Below are 23,591 nucleotides of genomic sequence, written 5' to 3'. Positions count from 1 at the left end.
TCCACAGCACACTCTAACTCAGCCTCGCAAACGGGATAAGCAGCTGTCAGCTTGCCAGCATTGTGCCCCCCTACAAAATGTTCACCAACTGGCCTCGTGCTTACTAATGTCCCTGGCAAGAAATCTGTTGGTGGGCATCACAGGTGCCTGGAGAAGCAGCATACAAATGCTGTAGGACCTCATTTCAATTTGTATAGAAATTCTCATGTCCCACCCAGGACCCTTCTCATATGTGGGGTCCCTGAAAATGACCTCAGGCTTCAAGTGTGTTGCCTACAAACTCCAACTGGCACATCTCTTTTACCAGGCCAACAAGATAACCTTTTCATTTAAAGGAAAGACATTCAACTAAATGGCACGGAGAAGTCAGTGACAAGAGGGATCTTCCTTTTTGCTCCCTCCACCCCATGCACTGTACACGTAGGATTTCACATAGGTTACCACAATATAAGTTGGGATTCTAGAAAAAAAATCTTAATAGCATTGAGATGAATCAAATAATTAAATGCAATATGGATAAATATAACTCTACAAGCATAGGACAGGGGGCGCATTTAATGGTGGCTTGTCTGTAGTTTTGGATGTACAGGGTGTTCAGGGAGGACTAGCTCCTCTGGCGGGAGGGCTTGCCATTTCAGGGCTGCTCCTCCACATTTGGTGTCCATCTGATTCACCCGACTCTCCCCATGGCTCCAGGAAGATGTATCATGCTCATCGGCCACCTCTCAGTACAGTGTCTCAGCAGACGGGCTAAACCAGGTTGAGGGTAACTGACTGGTGGGTTAGCAGGGTGGCTACCCCAGGCACATTAAGACATCCCCCAGCGGAATGGATAGACAAGAACAATTTGTTCCAAAAGACATGAAGGCGGCTGAAGCAGGCACTGTGGGGTGCTTAGGGCTTAGCGAGGCCTCAAAGATGCCAAGGTCGTCCGCCTCATTCTGGGCCATCGCCAGTCACCCTGATTTTTGTCCTGCTCAGCTGACTCAGGAAGGTTGGTGACTTTGTGCAACTCTGCCTCACTGAAATCCAGTTCGAGAATGAGCCAAGACATTATTCCTTGATGTCTTTAGTCCTCTTTGAAAACAAGGGCAAACAACAACAGGCTGTCTGAAAAAGATCTGGGGGTTTTAGTGGACCACAAGGTCAACATGAAGCCATGGTGTAAGAAAGCCCCTCAAAAAACTATTGTGACATCGGGCTATAGTAAGAGGGGTAGACCTCCCGGGAAGAAGAAGGGGATGGCACTATTATACTCCACCCCGGTCAGATCACATGTTCAGTTCTGAATCTGAGAATCACAGTTCAAGGACGATATTGATCAGCCAAAGAACAATCGGAGGAGGGCAGCCCAGTTGGTGGAGGGTCTTGAATCCATGTCATGGCTGGAGGAACCGGGGATGTTCAGCCCAGATAGAAGACCCAGGGTGTGCATGCCAGTTGTCTTCAAGTACCTGAAGGGCTGTCCTATAGAACAAGGCCCCAGAGAATATTGGGTAGAAGTTGCAAAGAGAAAATTTTAGCTTGGATATCAGGAAAAATCTCATCATAGAGTCGTCCTAAAATGAGCTGAGCTGCTTTAAGAGATGACAGCATTTCTCCTTCACTGGATGTTTTCAAGTATAGGCTGCCTAACCACTTTTTGGGTATGTTATGGTAGTATAATTCCTTTTCACCACTGATGTCCTTTTCTAAAATTCTGAGAATCTTTGATTCTGTGGAAGGACAATTATAGAGAAGATCTATGTTTGGACAATATGGGGGTCCTAGGGAAATATGTAGCTAACATCACACTGTTAAGGTGGCATCCCTGCTGGAGTTTTTCTCTGCCTCTCATACTACTGGTTTGTTCCCCTCCTCAGCAATGTTGCCAACATCCTCTACTGATGTCTCTGGTTTGCAAGCTGGCATTTACATTAAACTGCTCTCTGCACAGTGTCTGGCATATAGTAGACACTTAATAAATGCTTGTTACTTGACTGCTGCTCTATGCTGATACATCCCCCTACCCCCCCCCACCCCACTCTTTGCTGCCATCTATTGTTCTTCAGTTCCTAAATGGTCTCTTTTTGCTTGTAGTACCAGGAATTATTTAGTTAAGTTTTGTGGTTGGTTGTTTTGTTTTTGTTTTTTAGACTTCAGACCCCAACCAGTCGCATCTAGTCAGCTAACTGAAGAAGCACTTAGGTTCTTAAGTTTATGTTTTCAACTGCTCTTCATCTGTTGACACTTGGAATCTCTAAATTCCAAATACTTATCTAAGTTATAGTATAAAAATTCTGTTTTTAATTCCTATTATACCACTGAGTTGGGAGCCAGAGTCCTTTAAATTATCCTGAGAGCCCCACTTGGCAAAACTGCAAAGGAACCAGGTAGAGGCATGATGAGGCGATTCCCTTCAACTCACACCATGCAATCCTGTCTACATGGACAAGCGACCCACTACATCGGACACTACTAGGCTTCTGGTCCTCTTCCCACCTATTGGATTTTTCCTTCACCATCTACATCCAAGTCATGCCTGTGTCCTAGGCTCTCTTCTCTTCTCTTCTCTTCTCTTCTCTTCTCTTCTCTTCTCTTCTCTTCTCTTCTCTTCTCTTCTCTTCTCTTCCTCTTCTCTTTTTTCCTCTTCTCTTCTCCCCTCTTCTCTTCACCCCTCCTCTCTTCTCCCCTCTTTTCTTTTCCCCTCTTCTCTTCTCCCCTCTTCTCTTTTCCTCCCTTCTCTTCTCTTCTCCTCTCTTCTCTTCTCTTCTCTTCTCTTCTCTTCTCTTCTCTTCTCTTCTCTTCTCTTCTCTTCTCTTCTCTTCTCATCCCTTCCCTTCCCTTCCCTCCCCTTCCCTTCCCTTCCCTTCTCTTCTCTTTCCTTCTCTTCTTCTCCCTCCATACTATTTCACTTGATGATTTCATCAGTTCCCATGGATTCAGTTTTTATCTCTAATAATGATGATTCTTATGTCTCAAATTCAGCTCTAACCTCCAGTCTCCTATCTCTAACTGCCTTTTGGGCAGCTTGAACTGGATGTCCCACAGACATGTTAAACTCAACATGTCCAAAAATAAACTCATTATTGTTTCCCTCAAACCCTCCCTTCTTCCTAACTTCCTCATTAAGGTCCCTATTCACTTGTCAGGGGCACCACCATCCTCTCAGTCATGCAGGCTTGCAACCTAGGCGTCATCTGGATTCTTCACTGTCTCTCACCAATCCAACCCCCCCACATCCAATCTGTCACCAAAGCCTGTTAATTCTATCTTTGTAACATCTCTCACATACTCCCCCTTCTCTCCTCTGACACTGCCACTACCCTGGTGAAGGCCATCGTCACCTCACGCCTGGACTATTGAGGGTCTGCCTGCCTCAGGTTTCTCTCCACTCTAGCCTATCCTCCACTAGCTGTCAAAATGAACACCTTAAAGCACGGGCCAGAATGTGTCATCTCCCCCTGCCCCCCTCCCAGTGAATAAATTCCAGTGCTTGCCTATTGCCTTTCAGGATCAAATATAAAATCCTCTTTTTGGAGTTCAAAGCCCTTCGTAACTTGGCCCTTTCCTATCTTGACAGTCTTTTCCTACCTTATTCCTTTCATGTAGTCTTTGATCAAGTGACCCTGGCCTCCTGGCCTTTCCTCCATCTCCCAGCTCTTTGCTGGCCTTCTCCAGCACATGCACTGCTCTGCTCCCCAGACTCTATTTCTCAGAGTTAAATTGTGCAGGTGGTACCATTCTGCATGGTTGTTCTCATTTGTCATATTAGGCTAGAAGTGCAGGGAATGTAAGGGTCTTCTTGTCACAGCTTGGGCAACCCTAGGGGAGTGGAGAGAACCCTAGATCAAAAGTCAGAGGCCTGGGTTCGTAAGGTGTCTCTGCTGCTGACTATCTGTGTGAACGTAAAAGGTCCTCTGGTCAACGGGACTCAGTTTCCTCATTAGTCAAATGAGCGGAATGGACTATACGCTCCCCGAGAGCCTTTCCGAACCTAAATCTTTTGATGTCATGAAATTATTTCTATAGGTCATTACACGAATGGCCCGTGGTAGGAATAGTAATTTTTTGTTCGGTTGCGTCTGACTCTTTGCCATGAACCATGCTATTCCTGGGGGTTTCTTGGCAAAGATACTGGGGTGGTTTGCCGTTTCCTTCTCCATCTCATTTTACAGATGAGGAAACTGAGGCCAGCAGGGCAAAGTGACTTTCCCAGGGTCACACAGCCAGGAAGTATCTGAGGCCAGATTTGAACTCATGACGATGATGAGTCTTCTTGACTTTAGGCCCAGCACTCCATCCACTGCATTGCCTATAATAATGGCGAACTCTTTAAGGTTTGTAAGGCATTTCATTTATATTTATACTTATATCCATATATACGCTTCATCTGATCCTCACAACCACCCAGGGAAGTTTGTTGTTGTTGAGTAGTTGTTTTCAGTTGTGTTTTGCTCTTTGTGATCCCATTTAGGCTTTTGATTTCAATTCATGACACTGGGAGGAAGGTGCTATTATTATCCTCTTAGCACAGTGCTTGGCACATAGAAAGCTCTTAAATCCTTCCTCCTTTCATCCTTCCTTCCTTCCTTATTTTCTTCTTTCCCTCTTCTTTCCCTCCCCCCACATTCCCTTCCTTCTCTCCTCCTCTCTTTCCCTCTTTCCCCATTTTACAGATGAGGAAACTGAGGCTGAAGCCCTTAGAACTTGCCCAGGGCCACACAGTCAGAAAAGTCTAAGGCAGGACTTGTGCTCACAAGTTCTTGACTCTGAGTCCAGTGCTTTTTAGTCCTCTAGCTCACTCAGAGTTTTCAGGACTGGGCCAATGATGTGGGCGAGAGCCCTGGATGGTCCTTACATCTTGGCAGACGTATGTTTCAGATCAATCCTCCTTGGTATCCCCATCTCTTCTCTCCCTTTCCCACTGTGTCCAGTCCCTCTCTTCCGTGGGTCGTACACATTCCTTTGCCTTCAGATATTTTCTCGTGCCTCCTGCCCCTGCTGCTTCTCCTGCAGGGGATGGAAATGTGAGCCCTTGGAGCCTCCTTTGGCAGGCTGGGGTGGGGGCTCTTCCCTTGCTCTTGTCTTCCTGAATGCCAGTCAAGTTTTCCCGGAGGTCTGGGTCCAATTCTGACTGATGCACGGTTTTGCCAGTGCGTTCTTGTTTTGTGTTTACCTCGTTCTCTAACCATCTGCTCAGCATTATTTTCATCATCCACGTTTTCCACCCCCCCCCCCCCCAAGCTTGGCTCCGTTACTCTGTGTCCTGCAGCTCGTACATAATGCTGCAAGTAAGATAATAGCGGGCTGATGGACGGCCGCAAAGCTGGGGCCCTTTGGCAGCTCTCCTTGTGATCCTGTCTTCTTCCTTCCAGCCCTGGGGAGGGCATCCACGCCATTAGCACAGAGCAAAGTCGAGGTGGCTTTGCAGCTCCATGTGATATGTGCGTATGTGTGAGGTTTCGATCTTACCTGAAACCTGCCAAGCCGATAACGCAATAGTCGCCGAGGAACAGACTGTACGATTGAGGAGAGGCTAAAAGGCACTAGCTCCTCAGGTTTGTCCAAAGCCAAGTGGTCCTCCGGGCACAATCAGCAATGACTTTTAAAATCCAATCACATTCTCTTCTGTTGTGGAGGGAACGAGTTTCCCTGGGAAGTGTCTGGGAAAGATGTTTTATCTCCTCATAAAACACCTTCCAGGTTCTCGGAAGAACACAGAGAATAAGGACATAGAAAATGAGAACAATTCATGATCTCCTCACTGAGGGATGAGATGAGTAATCTTGCCGGGTTATGCTTTTCACCTTTGTTTGAGGGTCTGGTCCTCATCTGTACAGCTGAGGAGTCTCTACGGTCCCTTCATCCTGGGAGTAACAGAGTCCTGGTCGGGGCTTGCCCAAGTGAGCCTTGGATTTGGAGTCCAGAAACACTGTGGGGTGGGGGTGGGGTAGCGGGGGCTGGCCCGGTTCTGCTTTTCATTACCTGTGTGACCTTGGACAAATTCTTGGACTATCTCTCCCTTCAGATACCCAGTCTAGAAAATGAGGGACTTAGATTAAGTAACCTCTAAAGACTCTTCCCCTATTCTAAATCCTGAATTTATCTCTTTATCCAGCCTACTTTTTAAAAGCAACAATTTAAAGTTAATAATTCAGTTTTTTCCTTCCCTTCTCTTCCCTTCCCTCTTCTCCCCTGCCTCCCCTTTCATTTCCATTTCCCTTTCCTTCCCCCTTTCCTTTCCCCTTTCTTTTCTTCTTTCCTTCCCCCTTTCCTTCCCTCTTTCCTTTCCTTCCCCCTCTCCTCCCCCTCTCCTTCCCCCTCCCTTCCCTTCCCCTCCCTTCCCCTCTCCTCTCCTCTCCTCCCCTCTCCTCTCCTCTCGTCTCCTCTCTCCTCTCCTCATCCTCTCCTTTCCTTTCTCTCCTTCTCTCCCTTGTCCTTCTTTCCAGATTTATGCTTTTATCTACATAACAAGTTTACTTGTATGGGAACTTTCTCCCCCAATACAGAATAATCAACAAACAAAACTCAAGTAACATGCATTTATTTGCACTGGCCAGCTAGGTGGCACCACAGTGATAGAGCGCCAGGGCGGGAGTCAGGAAGACTCATCTTCATGAGTTCCAATTTGGCGTCAGACCCTAGCTGTGTGACCCTGGGCAAGTCACTGCACCCTGTTTGTCTCAGTTTCCTTATCTGTAAAATGAGCCGGAGAAGGAAATGGCAAAACCAATATCTTTGCCAAACCCCCCAAATGGAGTCATGAAGAGACAGATGCAACTGAAACAACCACCACAAATGCTAACCCTCGTGCTAGGTGCTGGAGATAGAAATATAATAAAGTAAACAGACCCTGCCAGCTAAGAACTTATATTCTTTTTTTTTAAGCGATCAGGTGACTTGTCCAAGGTTACACAACTACTAAATGCCTAAGGTCAAATCTGAACTCAGGTCCTCCTGACTCTAGGGCCAGCGCTCTGTCCACTACAGTACTACCTAACTGCCCCTCAACAAGGACATTTAGTGAATCATCTATAATTTCCTGCTCTTCCTCTTCCTCCTCCTCCTCCTTCTGCTGTAATTTCATCAGCATAGGATGCCCCCAGTGAAAAGCTCCTTCTGCAGTTTGGCCCCTTTTTGGCAATGGATCAGTAAGTCAGTCAGTAAACACTTATTAAGCTCTTACTATGTTCCAGGCACTGGGCTAAACCTTGGGGTACAAAGAAAGCAAAACTCCAGCATCTTTCTTCAAAGAGCTAACAGTCTAACAGGGGAGACAATGTGTTTCTAGCACAGGAACATTCAAGATAAATGTGGAGTAGAAAGAAGTAACCTTGGAAGGGAAAGCTCTAGCATCTAAGAGGCCCAGGACAGGCCTCCTACAGAAGGTCATATTCGAGCTGAAAGAAGCCAGGGACGCTAAGAGGCAGAGATGAGGAAGGAGAGCATTCCTGGTGTGGGGCACAGCCAGTACAAAGGCTTAGAGGTGGGAGAAGCAATGCTCTGTTCAAGGAACAACTCCTGGGCCAAGAAAGCTGGAATGTAGAGATCACGGAGGATCGCTGAGAAAGGAAATGACTTGGCCAAGTTCATACAGCCAGTATTTGTCAGAGACAGGACTGGAAACCAGAACTTCCTCTCACTGAGACCTCTGTACTGTCTACCAGGCCATACTTCTTCCCCTCCTCTGTCATTTACAATCCTATGCAGTTGCCTACTACACTGAAAGGTGTGGTCACACAGCCATAAGCAATGTCAGAGGAAGGACTCACACCTAGTTTTTCCTTGTTCCAAGATCAACAGTCTCTCTACCATACATATGCACTATAAATAAAAAATCATAATTAAAGTTCTCAATAGATAAGTGACAAAAAGATAGGAGCAGTTTTCAAAAAAAGAATTAGAAACCTTTTGAAAGACTGCTCCAATTACTAGTAATAAGAGAAATGCAAATTTAAACAAGTCTGAGGTTTCATTTCACTCTCAGCAAATTGGCAAAGATGACAAAAGACAGAAATAGTCAGTGTTGGAGGGGCTGTGGAAAGTCAGGCATGCTAACTAATAAGCTGTTGATAAAGCTGTGAATTGGCCCCAACATTGTGGAAATCGATTTGGAATCATGTGAGAAACGTCACCGGATTGTTCATACCCTTTGTCTCAGAGATCCCACCACTAGGAGGTCAAAGGCAGAAAGAATGGCCCTATACACACCAAACTATTCACAGCAGCCCTTCTTGTGCTAGCAAAAAACAAAACAAAACAAAAAAAAACTGGAAGCAAGGGTTAGGAAATGGTGGAGCAAACTGTGTTCTATGAAGGCAACAGGATATCATTGTGCTGTAAGAAATGATGGAAATGAGGAGTTTGGAGAAAATGGGAAGATCTGTCCAAATAGAGTAAAATGTGGTGAACGAGGAAAAGAATCTATCTGATGAATATGATAAAGCAAATAGAGAATAGAAGGGTGCCGCTGAATACCAGTGTAGGATGTTACATGTGTTGCTGAAGCCAGTCACCGTGTGCCATGGTTTGGCTCAACTGCTTTACATTGTTACAAGGGAGGGATCATCGTGAGTGTAGGAGGTAGTATACTTGGAAATGACTGAAATGAAAAACCAAAAGGCATCAAGATGATGTCTTTTTACAATATAGGTAAAGGAAATGCCGTTCCTCTGGAGAGAAAGCTTATATAGATGGTGTTCCGTCCCTAGCAATGGGGTTTTCCAGCTGTATTACTTTCTGTTCTTGCCACCCTCTCTTGAAGAGAACACAGCTGGCTTCAGGAGCTCTGAACATTGTGGTGAAAATTTTCAGCTGGAATAAAAAGTATTCCATTTATGCTGTATCATTCACTGCCTTGCCTTTGACTTGTTTTCAGTTTCATATCAGAAATACAGTTTACTACACAAAAAGTCTTTCCAGATTAACATTCGGAGTTGCTCAGTTACATGGTTGTTCCAGGAATTCTAGGTCCCGCTTTGAAGGCTCTAACTTTAAAGTAGAGAGAAAGATAGAGGACCAAGGACAGAGGGAAAGAAGGAAGGAAGGGAGGAAGGAAGGAAGGAAGGAAGGAAGGAAGGAAGGGAGGGAGGGAGGCAGACACTACTATCCTATTAGGCTATTCTCTTAGGCAATGGCTTTTCCACCTCCACAAACAATGACAAAACAGCAAAGCTGAAGGACTCTTCTATGTATCACTTGGTCCCTTATATCATGGAGGAGGAAACAGGCCTTTCTAATTTCTGTTAAGGGGCTTGTCAAAGTTAGTGGCATTATGGAGACTCAAATGGAGTTCTGCTGAATTCCAGCCTGATGCTCTTTCTGCTAAAACACTGCTCACAAAACTCCTTTTGACTGTCAACAAGCACTTATTAAGCCCCTTCTGTGTGCCAGAGTCTGCTAAGCACTGGAGATACTGGAAAGTCTGCAAAAGCTCACAGACTCACAGACTGGAGGAAATTACAGGAAAACAACTACAAACAAAAAAGGTAGAGACAGGATAAAAAGTGGGAGTAATCTCAGAGGAAAGGCATGAACATTAAGGGGGATGAGGAAAGGTGGGACTTTGTCGTTGTTCAGTTGTATCCGACTCTCTGTGACTCCATTTGAGGTTTTCTTGGCAAAAATACTGGAGGGGTTTGCCATTTCCTTCTGCAGCTAATTTTACAGATGAGGAAACTGAGGCAAACAGCATTCAGTGACTTGGCCAGGGTCACACAGCTGCTGAGTGTCTGAGGCTGGATTTGAACTCAGGTCCTCCTAACTTCAAGGCCACTGCTCTATCCACTGCACTACCTAGCTGCCCAAGGGACTTTGGTTAAGGCTTGAATGAAGCCAAGAGGTGGCAATAAGGAGGCAGAGAATCACAGGCATGAGCGGCAGTCATTGAAAATGCCCAGAGTCTGGAGCAGCTAGGTGGCGCAGTGAGTAGAGCACCAGCCCTAGAGTCAGGAGGACCTGAGTTCAAATCTGGCCTCAGATACTTGACACAGTTACTAGCTGTGTGACCTTGGGCAAGTCACTTAACCCCAATTGCCCTGCCAAAAAAAAAATAAAAAGAAAAAGAAAATGCCCAGAGTCAGGAGAAAGAGTGTCCTGAGACAGGGATAGCAAGGAAACCAGGGTCACTGGGTCTCAGGGTACATGGAGGGAAGGAAGGTGTCATAAGACTGGAAAGGTAGAAAGAGGTTAGGTCTGAACTTCTTTCTAATTGAGGATTTTATCTTGGGTCTTGGGTCCTGGAGATGGTTAGGTGCCACTGCAGCTTACGGAGTATTGGGGTGGCATGGTCAGACCTTTCCTTTAGGAAGGTCAGTTTGACAGATGAGCAGAGGAGGAAAGCCTGGAGGCAGGAGACCAATCAGCAGCCCACCACTTTGAGATGGATTCACTGAATGTGAGATTTTAGTCTTTTTGCTTCTCTCTTTATACAGGATAGCTATTTCAAAGAGTGCCAAGAAATTAAAAGAACCATCCAATCTGATCTAAGTCCATCTTCTCAGGTCCAAAATACCATCGGTTTGGCAGGCTGGTCATTATCAGCCTTGAGGAGCCAGCACTCACTGGTGACACTGACTCTGGACCTCTGATGTTTATAAGGCGGTTCCTGGCCCCGGCTTCACCATGAGGTCATGAGATTTGTTTGCATGATCTCCTCAAGCACTTCCCTGTTGTCTCCATCCAGAGAAGCTCCTTGCTGTGGTCTTTCCACTGCTTCATCCAACGGTCATGTTTCTCTTGAACAGAACTCAGCTCTAGGTTGGGATACCAATGGGACGTTGGTAAAGTCTCCTGGAACCTCCTGCTTCCATCCCCTTGGTTTCACTCACACGGCCACCACTCGAGGTCATGGCATCACAGTAGCAGCTGGAACAGACCTCAGAGGCCGTCTAATAGGACCCATCAGAGGAAATTGAGGCCCAAAGCTGCACATGGAGGAAGTAGTTTATCCTCCATGTGGACTATTGCAGAGGGCTGATAAGAGGAATCTTGGCTTCCAGTCTCCCCACCTTTAATGCATCTTCCAGATAGCTAATAAAGTGATATTTTAAAGTACAAGTCTAACTGTGTCATTCTACTGCTCAAGAACCTCTAGTGTTCCCGATTGCCTTTAATACGAATGCATCTGCTTCTTCCCGCCTTTGCAGACTTGGTGCACATTCCTCCCCTCCATGTACTCTATTTTCTAGGGAAACTGGCCAGCCTTCTGTTCCCTGTATTTGGAATTTCATTTCCCACTTCTGGGACTTGGCCCAGCTGTGCCTCCTGCCTCTTCACCTCTGACAAGTCCAACCCTCAGTTCCCCTCCAGGTTCAACTCATCTGTCACTTCCTGGAGGAAGCTTTTCCTGATCTCCTTAGTAGCTAGTATACTTTTGTCTCTCCTCAAATGATCTTGGACAGGGTGATCGTTAATGATTTGTTTTTTGGGGGCAGCTAGGTGGCACAGCAGATAGAGCACTGGCCTGGGAGTCAGACAGAGATTAGTATTCGTCTATTTCAGAGCCATTCCACCATGCCAGTTGCCAGCACTGAGTTAGCTCAGACGCAGCACCATGGCAGAAAGACAGACCCCAAGCCCAGGCGCAGCTGGGGGGTCAGGCCTTGTGAGGGGTGCGGACATGGGAGTGGCATGAGAGCCCAGATGTCTGGGGGTTGGGGGTAAAGGCAAGGAACAACAGTAACCATGATAAATAGCTGACATTTATATGGGGCCTTACGGTTTACAAAGTACTTTGCCTACATTATCTCATTTGAAGTGGTGCAGAAGGGGAAGGTGAGAGAATGCCAAAGACACACTTGGCACTGGGCCCAGCTGGCTGAGGGCGAGGCTGGCCGGCCTCTCTCTGGCCACTTCCCTGTGTGTAAAGCATCTCTCCCAGCCTGTGTGCAGGAAATGTGGGGGCTGGGGCCAGGGGAGCTGGGTTTCCTCATTCGGAGCCACTGTAGCCACTGGACTGGAGCAAGGAAGGCTCTGGCCCCAGGGAGGTTTGGGCTGGGGGCAGTGGGGAGGCCAAAAGACCTTAAGGCGCTTTCTTCAGTCCCCCTTCCCCTTTGGCTTTCCCAGAAATTCTCCTCCCCCAGGATGTGCCTAACTCCTTCCCTGTTTCAAAGCTGTGACCTCTCCAATCCCCACCCCCACCGGAGCCTCCTAGACACTGTCAGCGGAGGCACTTTACCCAAGTAAAATATTTAAAAAGATTAGATAGGAAAGATAAGAAGCCTGCTTAGGACAGCTATCGGAGCTAGTCCATTTGCATAAGCACTTCAGGTAGATTAGGTTTAGGGCGGCCTCCCCTGGGAAAGGCCGCCCTCACAAGATTCCTCTTCCCTAGGGAAAAGTCCCTGAAGAAGAGAGGCCTTTGGGCAGCCCTCTCTCCAAGTGGAAATGTCTAAAAGAGAGACGCCTTCTGACCAGGCTGGCGAGGGGTGATCCAATGGACAGCGGGAGGCTTCCTCTGCCTCCTAAGCCCTTCAAAGGAAGCCTGCCTTAGGCTTAGGCTCCTTAACCCAGAATGGTCCTCAGAGTCCAAACACCCATTTTACAGATAAGAAAACGGAGACCCAGGGATGGAAAATTGGGTTCTGAAGCCATAGGATCAGAGAAGATCAGAGAGAGACCTCAGAGGTAATGGGTCTAACGAAGACCCTAGAGGTTGAGTGACCCACCCAAGGTCACGAAGGTAGTAAGTGCTGGGGGCAGGATATTCACTAGATAGAGCCCTGGACCCAGAGTCTGGGAGACCTGAATTCAAACTTACCTCGAACACTTACTGATTGCATGATTCTGGGCAAACCACACAACCTTTTATAGGTCTCTGTTTCCTCATCTACAGGGCAGCTAGGTAGTGCCGTAGTGCATAGTGCACTGGGCCTGGAATCTGTAAGTCCTGGGTTCAAATATGACCTCAGACACTTACTAGCTGTGTGACTCTGGGCAAGCCACTGAACGCCATTTGCCTCAGTTTCCTCATCTGTAAAATGAGCTGCAGAAGGAAATGGCAAATCACTATCTGTGTGACCCTGGGCAAATCATTTCACTCAGTTTCCTCAACTGTAAAATGAGCTGGAGAAGGAAATGGCAAACCACTCCAGTGTCTTTGCCAAGAAAACCCCAAATGGGGTCATAAAGGGACATGGTCAAACAACACAACAATAATTGCTCTTCTGTAAAAACAGGAGTTGGACCTGACAACTTCTAAGGTCCCTTTAAGCTCTAAATCTATATTTTTATAACCTTAAAACCCCAGTCTTCCTAATGTGAAGCCAGTGCTTTTTGCACTGTACAATATGGCCACTGAGCTCTGAGCTGGCAACCCCAGGTCACTTGAATGACAGGTTGGGTGGGAGAGAAATGAAGGACCCCAATGACTAATGGATGAGGCAGCGATCTCCTAAGTCTGAGATTAGGCGGTTTTCTTTCATCTGAGGGTATGCATGTGATATATTCTCTCGCCTACCCCTCTCCCCAAGCCCAGCACTTTTAATATAATAGTTGTGTCTCGTCCTTCATTTCCAAAGGGGACCAATGATATTCTGGGGTGATGTCTCGAAGATGAATTGGATTTAAGTGAGGCAGACTGGCACAAAGTCATCAGCCTCACTTTCTCTTCCAGAGTCATCGAAGTCCAGCAGCAGGACAAAAGTCAGGGTTACTGGTGATGGCCCATGATGCAGGGCATGACCTTGGCATCTTTGATCCTGACCAAGCTCTAAACGCTCCACCGCGCCTGCTTCAGCCACCTTCATGGCTGTTGGAACAAATTGTTTTCATCTACCCATTTCTTTGGGGGAGACTTCCCCCTGTTCACTGACAGGCCTGAAGCCCATTGGTTACCCTCAATCTGTTTTGGTCCATCTGCTGAGACAGTTTACCAGGGTGTGGTTGTTGTGCATGCTACAGCTTATTGGAGCCATAGGTGAGGGCTGGGGGACAGGTGGATGCCAAAGGTGGAGGAACAGCCCTGATAAGGGCTTGGTAAGCCCTCCCACAAGAGGTGCTAGTCCTCCTGGATGCCCCCCCACACCCCAGATATTCAGTAAATGTTCATTGAATGAATGAATGAGGCCACTTGAAGTCTTCCAATAGTATAGAACTCAAGAGTAACTCACTTCACTCATTATTGTCTCGGAAGTCAGACAAGGCAGGACCTGGATTGAAAACCTTTGTCCGCGTGGTCTCTATAGCCTTGGGATATTCACTTAACTTCCCCAGACCTCATTTTCCCCATCTAATAGTTGAGGGGGTTGGACTAGCACAGTGCCTGACACACAGTAGGTGCTTAATAATGACTGTTGATTAATCGATGGCCCTCGAAATCCCTTCTGGCTCAACATACATGATCAACAATGAACAGTGAATTTGTTGAGCACATTTGGACGACCTTACATTGGACATGGCTTTGCCAATACTTTCTGATAGAGTCATTAGCCTCCACCCTGGAAGATTTTCTGCACTTTGGGCCCTGTGTATCATGTTCCTCTTGGCCTGAGGAATCTGATCTGATCCACAGAGAAAATTCCTTTCTGAAAACTGGGCTTTGGTTCTGATCTACCCCACGAGAACATTTCCTAGGCCTGGAGATGATGTTAGCTGGTTGGCTAGGTTCCAGTGTGTCTGAATATTCCTTCTGCCTTTAATCAACTCCAGGAAAGACTCTGGGCTGGCTTGCATTTCTCATGATTTCTGTTTTCATTCCTCATTAATCTCAGTGGAGCTGATTACATGTGGCCAGCTAGATTGTCCACGATCTGGGTCCTGGGTCAGCCAACAAAGAGGCTTAGGGTTCTCTTTGTGTTACTCTGATAACATGATGGGAAAAAAATTCTGCCCCATTACCAGACCTCTCCAGGGCCGGACTCAGAGAGAACGAACAGACACACCCGGACATTCGGTGAAAGCAGAGACTCAAGCAGTCTGAGCCAGCCTGAACACCATTCCAACCCCTGCCCATTGTTTCCAGACATCCCACCTTGCAGATGGCACAGTCAGACACCTGTTCCAGGCTGCGCCTCTTTCCCCAAGCAGACGAGTGTCTGCTCATCAGAAGAGAGACAGATTCGGCAGCAAATCTCTCGGTTCCCTTTGTATCATGCACCAGGCCTTACTTCAGTACAAATGTCCAACTGTGTATTCTTTGCCTCCCGGCAGCCTTATTTGTCAGCCATTCTTCCACTTGTGAAAAGCTCAGGAATGAACAGGCTAGCCACGGGCTGCCCTCTCGGTGGCTTGTTTCTCCTGGTATTTGCTGCTGGGAAGGCGGCCTTTCAGATTGGCTGCTTCCTTTGTGCCACTCATTTGTAGGGAACCCCAGGAAAGGTTTTGAGTTGGTGTTGAGGGCGGTTTCAAGATTGCCCGGTGCTCGAGACACAAGATGTTCCATTGACCCCGTTGTCAGGGATGCCAAAGGAACCCTCACGTCCTATAGTCAAGTTCCAGGGTCAAGGTGGAGGTGGGGGGTTTAGTTGTGTGGCAGGATGGCATTTAAACTTCCTGTTTTCTTAAGGCAAGTGGAACTGAATCCTTCAGCATCAATCTTTTGAAGAAAAGGAATAGCAGGCCGAATGCTTTTTTTTAAAGCAAAAATATAAAGACTTCAAACAACAAACCTTAAAACGTTTTTTTTCCAGACAACATAATATTGGGGCAGCTAGGTGGTGCAGTGAGTAGAGTACCAGCCCTGGAGTCAGGAGGACCTGAGTTCAAATCCAGCCTCAGACACCTGACACACTTACTAGCTGCGTGACCTTGGGCAAGTCACTTAACCCCAAATTGCCCTGCCTTCCCCCCTCCAAAAAAAATAAAGTCTCAGATAACATAATATTAGACATATAAGCAACAAAAATATCCTTGTTTACTTCCTAAGAAAGGCTGATGGTCTGCTTCTCAGGATGGTAATTCCCATCATGATAGCCCTCCAAGAGTTACAAAGGGCTCCCTACCCCACCTCCGCCCCAACAGCCCTGTGAGGCAGGGAGTGAAAGAACTGTTAGGTCTTTATTGATAGAGATGATGAGATGGAGGCTCAGAGTGGGGAAGAATCTCCCTTGGAATCATACAGGAAGATAATCCCCATCAACCTGTTCTTATTTTTTTAATATCTGTTTCTTTCTTTTCTTTTTTTTTTAAATCTTATGTGGAGCAATCAGATCTCTGCTTTCACGCTACGAGGGCAGCTCTTAAAAGCTCATACTTCCTAGAGCAGGGGTGGGGAACCTGCGGCCTTGAGGCCACGTGTGGCCCTCTAGGTCCTCAAGTGTAGCCCTTTGACTGAATCCAAACTTGTTCCAAACTGAATCTAAATTTATTCTGTGAAGTTTGGATTCAGTCAAAGGGCTGCACTGGAGTACCTAGAGGGCCACACGAGGCCTTGAGGCTACAGGTTCCCCGCCCCTGTCCTAGGGTCTTATGGGGGTTTCTGAGTAAGAGCCCAGTGGTTATAATGAGGAAAAGGAGAGCTAGCAAGGATTTGGGGCTTCCTTTCCACCTCGTGGGTGGATGGCAATCTGTGTGGCCAAGAATACACAATTTTGAGGACCTGGGCAATTGGGAACACTAGTCACACACTCTGAATCTCCAAATGACAGCAGCATCGGTCACTTAGAAATGACTGACCGAGTAGACAAGCATGGTCTAAGGCAGGGATTCTTAACCTGAGGTCCATGAACTTGTTTTTAAACGTATTTTGACAACTGTATTTCAATATAATTGTATATCTTTGTAATGCTACACAGATTATTTTATGCACTTAAAGTGTGATTCTGAGGAGACAGTAGGCTTCACCAGCCTGCCTGAGGTCCCGAGCACAAACCCCTGGCTTACCAGGACCCCTTTTGTACCTGGGGCCATGTGCCTGTTGGCCAGCAGTTTCTGCAGAAAGACAGGCCTTTCTGAAAGTCAGCTGGCGATTGTTTGCCGCGTCCTCGTGGGCACGTTCCCAAGTGGGGCTGTGAAATTTTCAGATTTCTCTTAAAGCTTTAGGCATTCTGGCATAGGATGGGAGATGCTGCTGCTGTTCAGTGTCTGATTCTTCATGGCCCCATTTGGGGTTTTCTTGGCAGAGATACTGGAGCAGTTTTGCCATTTCCTTCTTCAGGTCATTTTACAGATGAGGAAACTGAGGCAGACAGGGTGAACTGAATTGCCCAGGGTCACACAGCTATTAAGTGCCTGAGGCTGGATTTGAACTCAAGATGAGTCTTTCTGTTTCCAAGCCTGGTGCTCTATCCACTGTGCCACCTACCTGCCCCAAAGATATTGAACAGGTTTACCATTTTCTTCTCCAGCTCATTTTACAAATGAGGAAACTGAGGCAAACAGGGTTCAGTGACTTGCCCACAGTCACACAACTAGTAGGTATCTGAGGATTGATTTGAACTCATGAAGATGAGTTCAGTGTTCTATCCATTGTGCCACCTAGCTGCCCATCATGCGAGATAGCCTAGGGTTAAAACAAACAACTTACAACCCGAAGCACCTCTGGAGCTCAGAGCCAAACTAATCACTCCCTTTGTCCAGTTTATTTTCACACAACATTTTAGAGACTTCCCATGAGGGTGCAAAACAACAATGTCCCTATTTGTAGGGACAGTAAGAAATCCGAAAGGCGAAGAGGTCCCAGTGCTGGGCATCCCCCCGGATCCAGCCTCATCTGGAAGGCTGAGGGCTGGATGCTGGGGAGACAAGGGCAAAACCGAAATACAGCCTCTGCAGGCCTCAGAGGAGCTTACACTCTGGGTGACAGAATCTCCCCCCAGAGATCTCCACTGAACTAAATTCATGCCTTTGGTTCCCAGAGGGCCAGACTTCTTCAAAACACCAGAGATAGCTAGTGGCGCTTGGTCAGTAATGTATCCCCCTGCAAGCAAACCAAGCCTATCAGCCTTCTACTTAGTCCTTCAAAGATGGTTCCATGGGCCAACCAGCCTGGCTGGTGCACATTAGCAGGGCCCACCAGGTGCACGGATAGTGCAGGTGTGATGATGAGGGCCTACAGGAGGCTGGTCATTGCCTGGAAGGAAACAGCTATTTCCTCAAATAGAAACACCTGTTAGCAGGCTCACGCTATCTGGGGGGAAGCACTTCGTGAAGTAGAAACCAACCTCTGGCTGAGTGATGGGGAGAGTGAGGGAGTCCACCGTACCTGCGCTGTGGAATCTTTTTCTTCGATTTCCCTGTCTTCTCAGAACATGGATGATCATCTTTCTAGAAGCAGAAAGAGGGATGGGGATGGAGGGCAGAGGAAGGGTGAAGAGCAACAACAAAGTGAACCATTTAGAGGAGCTGGAGACAAAAACCAACTGAATTTAGAATCCTTTGTGCTCTTAAATGAAAATAACTTTCAAGAAATGGAGTGGCTTTAATGGTTTGACTGTCCCTGACCTTGTCTGCATCCCTAGCTTTAGCCCATCACATGACCTCGAATGCTTTCTTGTCCCACCTCTGCCCTCCCCCCCATTCCTCCTCCAAAGAGGAAGCCTCCTCACCAGGCCTGGCTGAGGGGCCAGCTGCCAAGGCGGCAGCTACAGACACACCGGCAGCTCCCCCACCTCTGCCAAATGCTGTTCTCACTTCCTGGAAAGCGGCTCCATCTCGGCCTCTTCTCCGGGGTTCTGACCGTCTTCTCAGAGACAGAGGCTAGCGATGAAGCCCTGGGCAAGGGGACCGAGAGAACCTAGCAGGGGATGGCGGCAAAGAGGCATCTGCCTAGGATTTGGGGCCGGGACAGAATGGAACCATCGTGGGGAGGCCGCTTGCCTTCAGCCCCACCTTGAAAAATGCCTCTCTTTTTCCTTCCCTTCTCCCTCTCAAGCTGACCCTGGTCTTTCCTATCAACTAGTGACTGCCCTTCCCCTGCCCCCACAACACCCTCTCCAGGGCATCTTCCCAGCACGTCTCCCTTTGCCTGGCTGAGATTCTTCCTCCCCTTCCCTCCCCTGCCCCTCTTGAATGCTTCATTTCATCCCAAGCTCAGACGCTGCCTTCTATATCAGGACTCCCTGACCCCTTCCTGGTAGCTCCCCAAATCACCTCATAGTTTTCTTGCATATACTTACATGTTGTTGTTGAGTTATTTCGGTCATGACCCCATTTGAGGTTTTCTTGGCGGAGATACTGGAGCGGTTTGCCATTTCCTTCTCCAGCTCATTTTACAGATGAGGAAACCGAGGCAAATGGGGTGAAGTGACTCGACCAAGGTCACACAGCAAGTAAGTGTCTGAGGTAGGATTTGAACTCAGGTCTTCCTAACTCAGGCCCAATGCCTTGTGCACTGCACTACTTAGCTGCCCCATATACTTATAAATGCTAGTTATAAATATTATTGTTGTTATCATTATGATATTATTCCCTGATACAATGTAAGCTTCCGGAGGGCCAGGACTGTTTCATTGTTATCTATGTATCCCTGAGTGCTCTTAAATGAAAATAACATTCAAGACATGGGGCTGCTTTAAAGGTTTGACTGTCCCTGGCCTTGTCTGCATCCCTAGCTTTAGCCCATCACATGACCTCGAATGCTTTCTTGTCACAACTCTGCCCTCCCCTACCCCCATTCCTCCTCTGAAGAGGGAGCCTCCTTACGAGGCCTGGTCACGTAGAAGGTGCACATAGTAGGTGCCTAATAAATGCTCACTGATTGATCTTCTCTGCTCTATCCCTTTCTCACCCCTTTCCTTCCCATTGTAACACATCAGCTTCACATTCTTCTCTCTTTTTCCTTAGGGTTTTGTTGTCCACTGGGAATCTTAATAAAAACCACCTGTGCTAATAGCTTGGTGTGTATCGATGGGCCAAACGTCCCAGGAAATAAATTTGCATTTTCACAGTGGTCTTCCAGAGAAAATGCCTCGGTTCAAAGAAGGGGTGGTTAGTTGTTGTCCTTCGTTCTTGAAGAGGACCAAAATGATGTCACTAAGCTAGATGTTTCAATGTGTCTGACTGTGGCTGATCACACCAGTATGAGCTCAGAATGTTCTACCATATAGGTCGGGCACAAGTAATCCATGTGAACATTTGGGATGGATTCTCTAAATTTGTGCATCTCGCTGAAAATGCCAGGGACAGTAGCAGACTGGTGGGAAGGATATTTATTATAGGCAGGTAAATCTTGCAGAGTGGAGCAGTGGATAGAGCACAGGCTTGGAGCCAGGAAGATCTGAGTTCAAATTCAGCCTCAGACACTTACTAGATGTGTGACCCTGGGCAAGTCACTTAATCCCAATATTTCAATTTGCCTCAGTTCCTCCTCTGTAAAATGGAGACACATTGGAGAATAAAATAGCAAACCACTCCTGTATCCTTTGCCAAGAAAACCCCATAGAGTTGGACACAACTAAACAACCCAACAACAAATCTTGCAGTGTTCTTGGACTGCAGTGCCTTGATGACGGCACAGTCTGTGTGTCTGTAAGTAAGTCCAGAAAGAACTGGTTCAGACGTAGGATCTAGGAGGTGTGGATTCTGTGATTCTACATTGCCCACCAATCAACACGAGCTCACTGAGTATCTCCTATGGGAGAGTGAGTGTGAGCCCACTGTACAGGGTGCATGGCAACGAGGTGGGAGGGCCTATGTGAAACAAAAGCTTTCCACAAGCATCTGTTACCTTGTTGGGGGAGCTACCCAGGAACATGATGGGATGGTATTCCGGGGGAGGCGCCGCAAGAGAGACATTACGAAATTCAGCGTGTCCGTGATTGACTTGTTGATAATGTGGAGAAGAAAAAGTCTGGTTTTCCAGGTTTAAGGTTAGATGAGGTTCTTCTAGGAAAAAGGAGAAGAAAGAAACGGTTTCTAAGAAATGAGTCCCAAAGGTCAGAAGGAGGATTTCAAGGAAGAAGTGGAGGTGTCTTCTTTCTGCAGGCTGATGTCTGTTGCCAAGGCAATGTGTGCTGAAGAAGGAACCATTCACATTCTACCAACTGGTCTATAACCTGAAGAATGATGTGGCTGTGTGTGAGTGTGAGTGTGAGTGTATGTGTGACTTTGATTTTGAGTCCATCTGATTGGGCCAAACTGCCCCTTACAAATATAGAGCCTCTTGGGACCATTCTGGAAAACTATCAGAGTAAGATTCAGCATGTGGGAGGCAGACCCATCTTTCTTTATTTTCTTCTTTTTTATTTTAAATATTTTATTTTTTCCAATTACATGTAAAAACAATGTTTAACATTCATTTAAAAAATGAGTCCCAAATTCTATTCCCTCCTTTCCCCCCTCCTTAAGAAGGCAAGCAATTTGATATGGGTTATACATGTGTAGTAATGCAAAACATATTTCCATTTTAGTTGTGTTATAAAAGAAAACACAGACAAAGAAAAAACCAATAAAAATTTAAAAAGTAAAAAAAAGTGTGCTTCAATCTGCATTCAGACTTTATTAGTTCTTTCTCTGGAGGTGGATAGCTTTTTTCCTCACGAGTCCTTCAGAATTGTCTTGGGTCATTGTATTGCTAAGAATAGCTGTCATTCACAGTTGTACTATGTTCTCTTGGTTCTGCTCACTTCTCTTTGCATCAGTTCATATCAGTCTCTTCAGGTTTTTCTGAAACCATCCTGCTCACTATTTCTTATAGCACAATAGTATTCCATTACATTCCTATGCCACAACTTGTTCAGCCATTTCCCAATTGATGGGTATCCCCTCCATTCCCAATTCTCTACCACCACAAAAAGAACTGCCATAGATATTTTTGTACATATAGGTCCTTTTCCTTTTTTTAAAAAAAATCTCTTTGGGATACAGTCTTAGAGGTGATATTTCTGGGTTGAAGGATATGCTCAGTTTTATAGACCTTTGGGCATAGTCCCAAATTGCTCTCCATAATGGTTGGGTCAAATTACAACTCCATCAACAATGCATTAATGTTCCAATTTTCCCCACATCTTACCCAACATTTATCATTTTCCTTTTCTGTCAAATTAGCCAATAAGATAGGTGTGAGGTGGTACCTCAGAGTCGTTTTAATTTACATTTCTCTAATCAATAGTGATATAGTGCATTTTTTCCTATGACTATAGATAGCTTTGATTCCTTTGTCTAAAAACTTCTTTTGAACATTTATCCGAATCAATTGGGGAATGGCTCATATTCTTATAAACTTGACTCAGTTCTCTATGTGTTTGAGAATTTAGGCCTTTATCAGAGGAACTTGTTAAATTTTTTTTTAATCACAGTTATGATTACTAACCATGTATTTCTCTCCATCCTATTTTCCCCATTTATCCCTCTCTTTCTCCTTTCACCCTGTCCCTCCTCAAAAGTGTTTGCTTCTGACCACTGCCTCCCCCAATCTGCCCTCCCTTCCATTAGGTCCCCCCTTCTTTTATCCTCTTCCCCTCCTACTTCCCTATAGGGTAAGATAGATTCTATACCCAACTGAGTGTGTATGTTATTCCTTCTACAAGCCAGTTCTGATGATAGCAAGGTTCAATCACAGTGCCCCCCCCCCCCATCTTTCCTTCCACTGTAAAACGTTCTTTTGGTGACTCTTTTATATGAAATAATTTACCCCATCCTACCTTTCCCTTCCCCTTTCTTCCAGTACATCCCTCTTTTTCACCCCTTGATTTTATTTTCTTTCATATCATCCCATCATAGTCAATTCACATCTGTTCACTCTATTTATACTCCTTTGAATTGCCCTAAAAATGACAAAGTTCTTAAGAGTTATAAGTATTGTTTTCCCAAGCAGGAATGTAAAAAGTTTAACCTTATTGAATCACTTATGATTTCTCTTTGATGTTTACTTTTTTATGTTTCTTTTGAGTCTTGTGTTTTGAAAGTCAGATTTTCGGTTTAGCTCTGGCCTTTTTATCAGTAATGCTTGAAAGTCCTCTATTTCATTAAATATCCACTTTTTCCCCTGAAGAATTATATTCAGTTTTGCTGGGTAGGTGATTCGTGGTTGTAATCCTAACTCCTTTGACCTCTGTAATATCATATTCCAAGCCATCCACTCCTTTAATGTAGAAGCTGTTAAATCTTATGTGATCCTGACTGTGGTTCCAAGATATTTGAATTATTTCTTTCTGGCTGTTTGCAATATTTTCTATTTGACCTAGGAGTGCTAGAATTTGGTTATAACATTCCTGGGAGTTTTCATTTTGTGATTTTTGGATTCTTTCAATTTCTATTTTACCCTCTGGTTCTAGGATATCAGGGCAGTTTTCCTTGATAATTTATTAAAATATGATATTTAGACTCTTTATTCTTAATAATTCTTAAATTGTCTTTCCTTGATCTGTTTTCCAGGTCAGTTGTTTTTCCAATGAGATATTTAACAATTTCTTCTATTTTTTTCTTTCTTTTCTTTTTGTTTTATTGTTTCCTGATGTCTCATGGAGCCATTAGCTTCTGCTTACCCAATTCTAATTTTTAAGGAATTACTTTCTTCAGTGACCTTTTGTACCTTCTTTTCCATTTGGTCTATTTTGTTTTTTAAGGTGTTATTTTCTTCTGTATTTTTTTCTGTCTCCTTTACAAAGCTGTTGACACTTTTTCATGATTTTCTTATATAACTCTCATTTCTCTTCCAATTTTCCATCTACCTCTCTTACTTGATTTTTTTTGGAGGGGTGAAGGCAGGGCAATTGGGGTTAAGTGACTTG

General features: G+C 45.7%; 1 protein-coding gene across 1 annotated transcript in view; it reads right to left on the bottom strand.

Moving 5' to 3' along the window:
• The window catches only part of LOC118839330 (MORN repeat-containing protein 1-like), an 83,966-nt gene extending 63,261 nt beyond the window's left edge, over positions 1-20,705 (bottom strand). The window contains exons 1-2 of the mRNA XM_036746791.1: positions 20,588-20,705; positions 18,125-18,186 (exon numbers count right to left, since the gene is read on the bottom strand). Coding sequence (XP_036602686.1) covers positions 18,125-18,186; positions 20,588-20,614 — 89 coding nt within the window. The 5' untranslated portion in view covers positions 20,615-20,705. The remainder of the gene's footprint in view (positions 1-18,124; positions 18,187-20,587) is intronic.
• Positions 20,706-23,591: the final 2,886 nt, after the last annotated feature.

Source organism: Trichosurus vulpecula, chromosome 2 (assembly GCF_011100635.1).
Source record: "Trichosurus vulpecula isolate mTriVul1 chromosome 2, mTriVul1.pri, whole genome shotgun sequence".
Classification (NCBI taxonomy): Eukaryota; Metazoa; Chordata; class Mammalia; order Diprotodontia; family Phalangeridae; genus Trichosurus; species Trichosurus vulpecula.
Note: the sequence above shows the minus strand (reverse complement) of the source record. Positions and strands in the feature narration are given on the sequence as shown.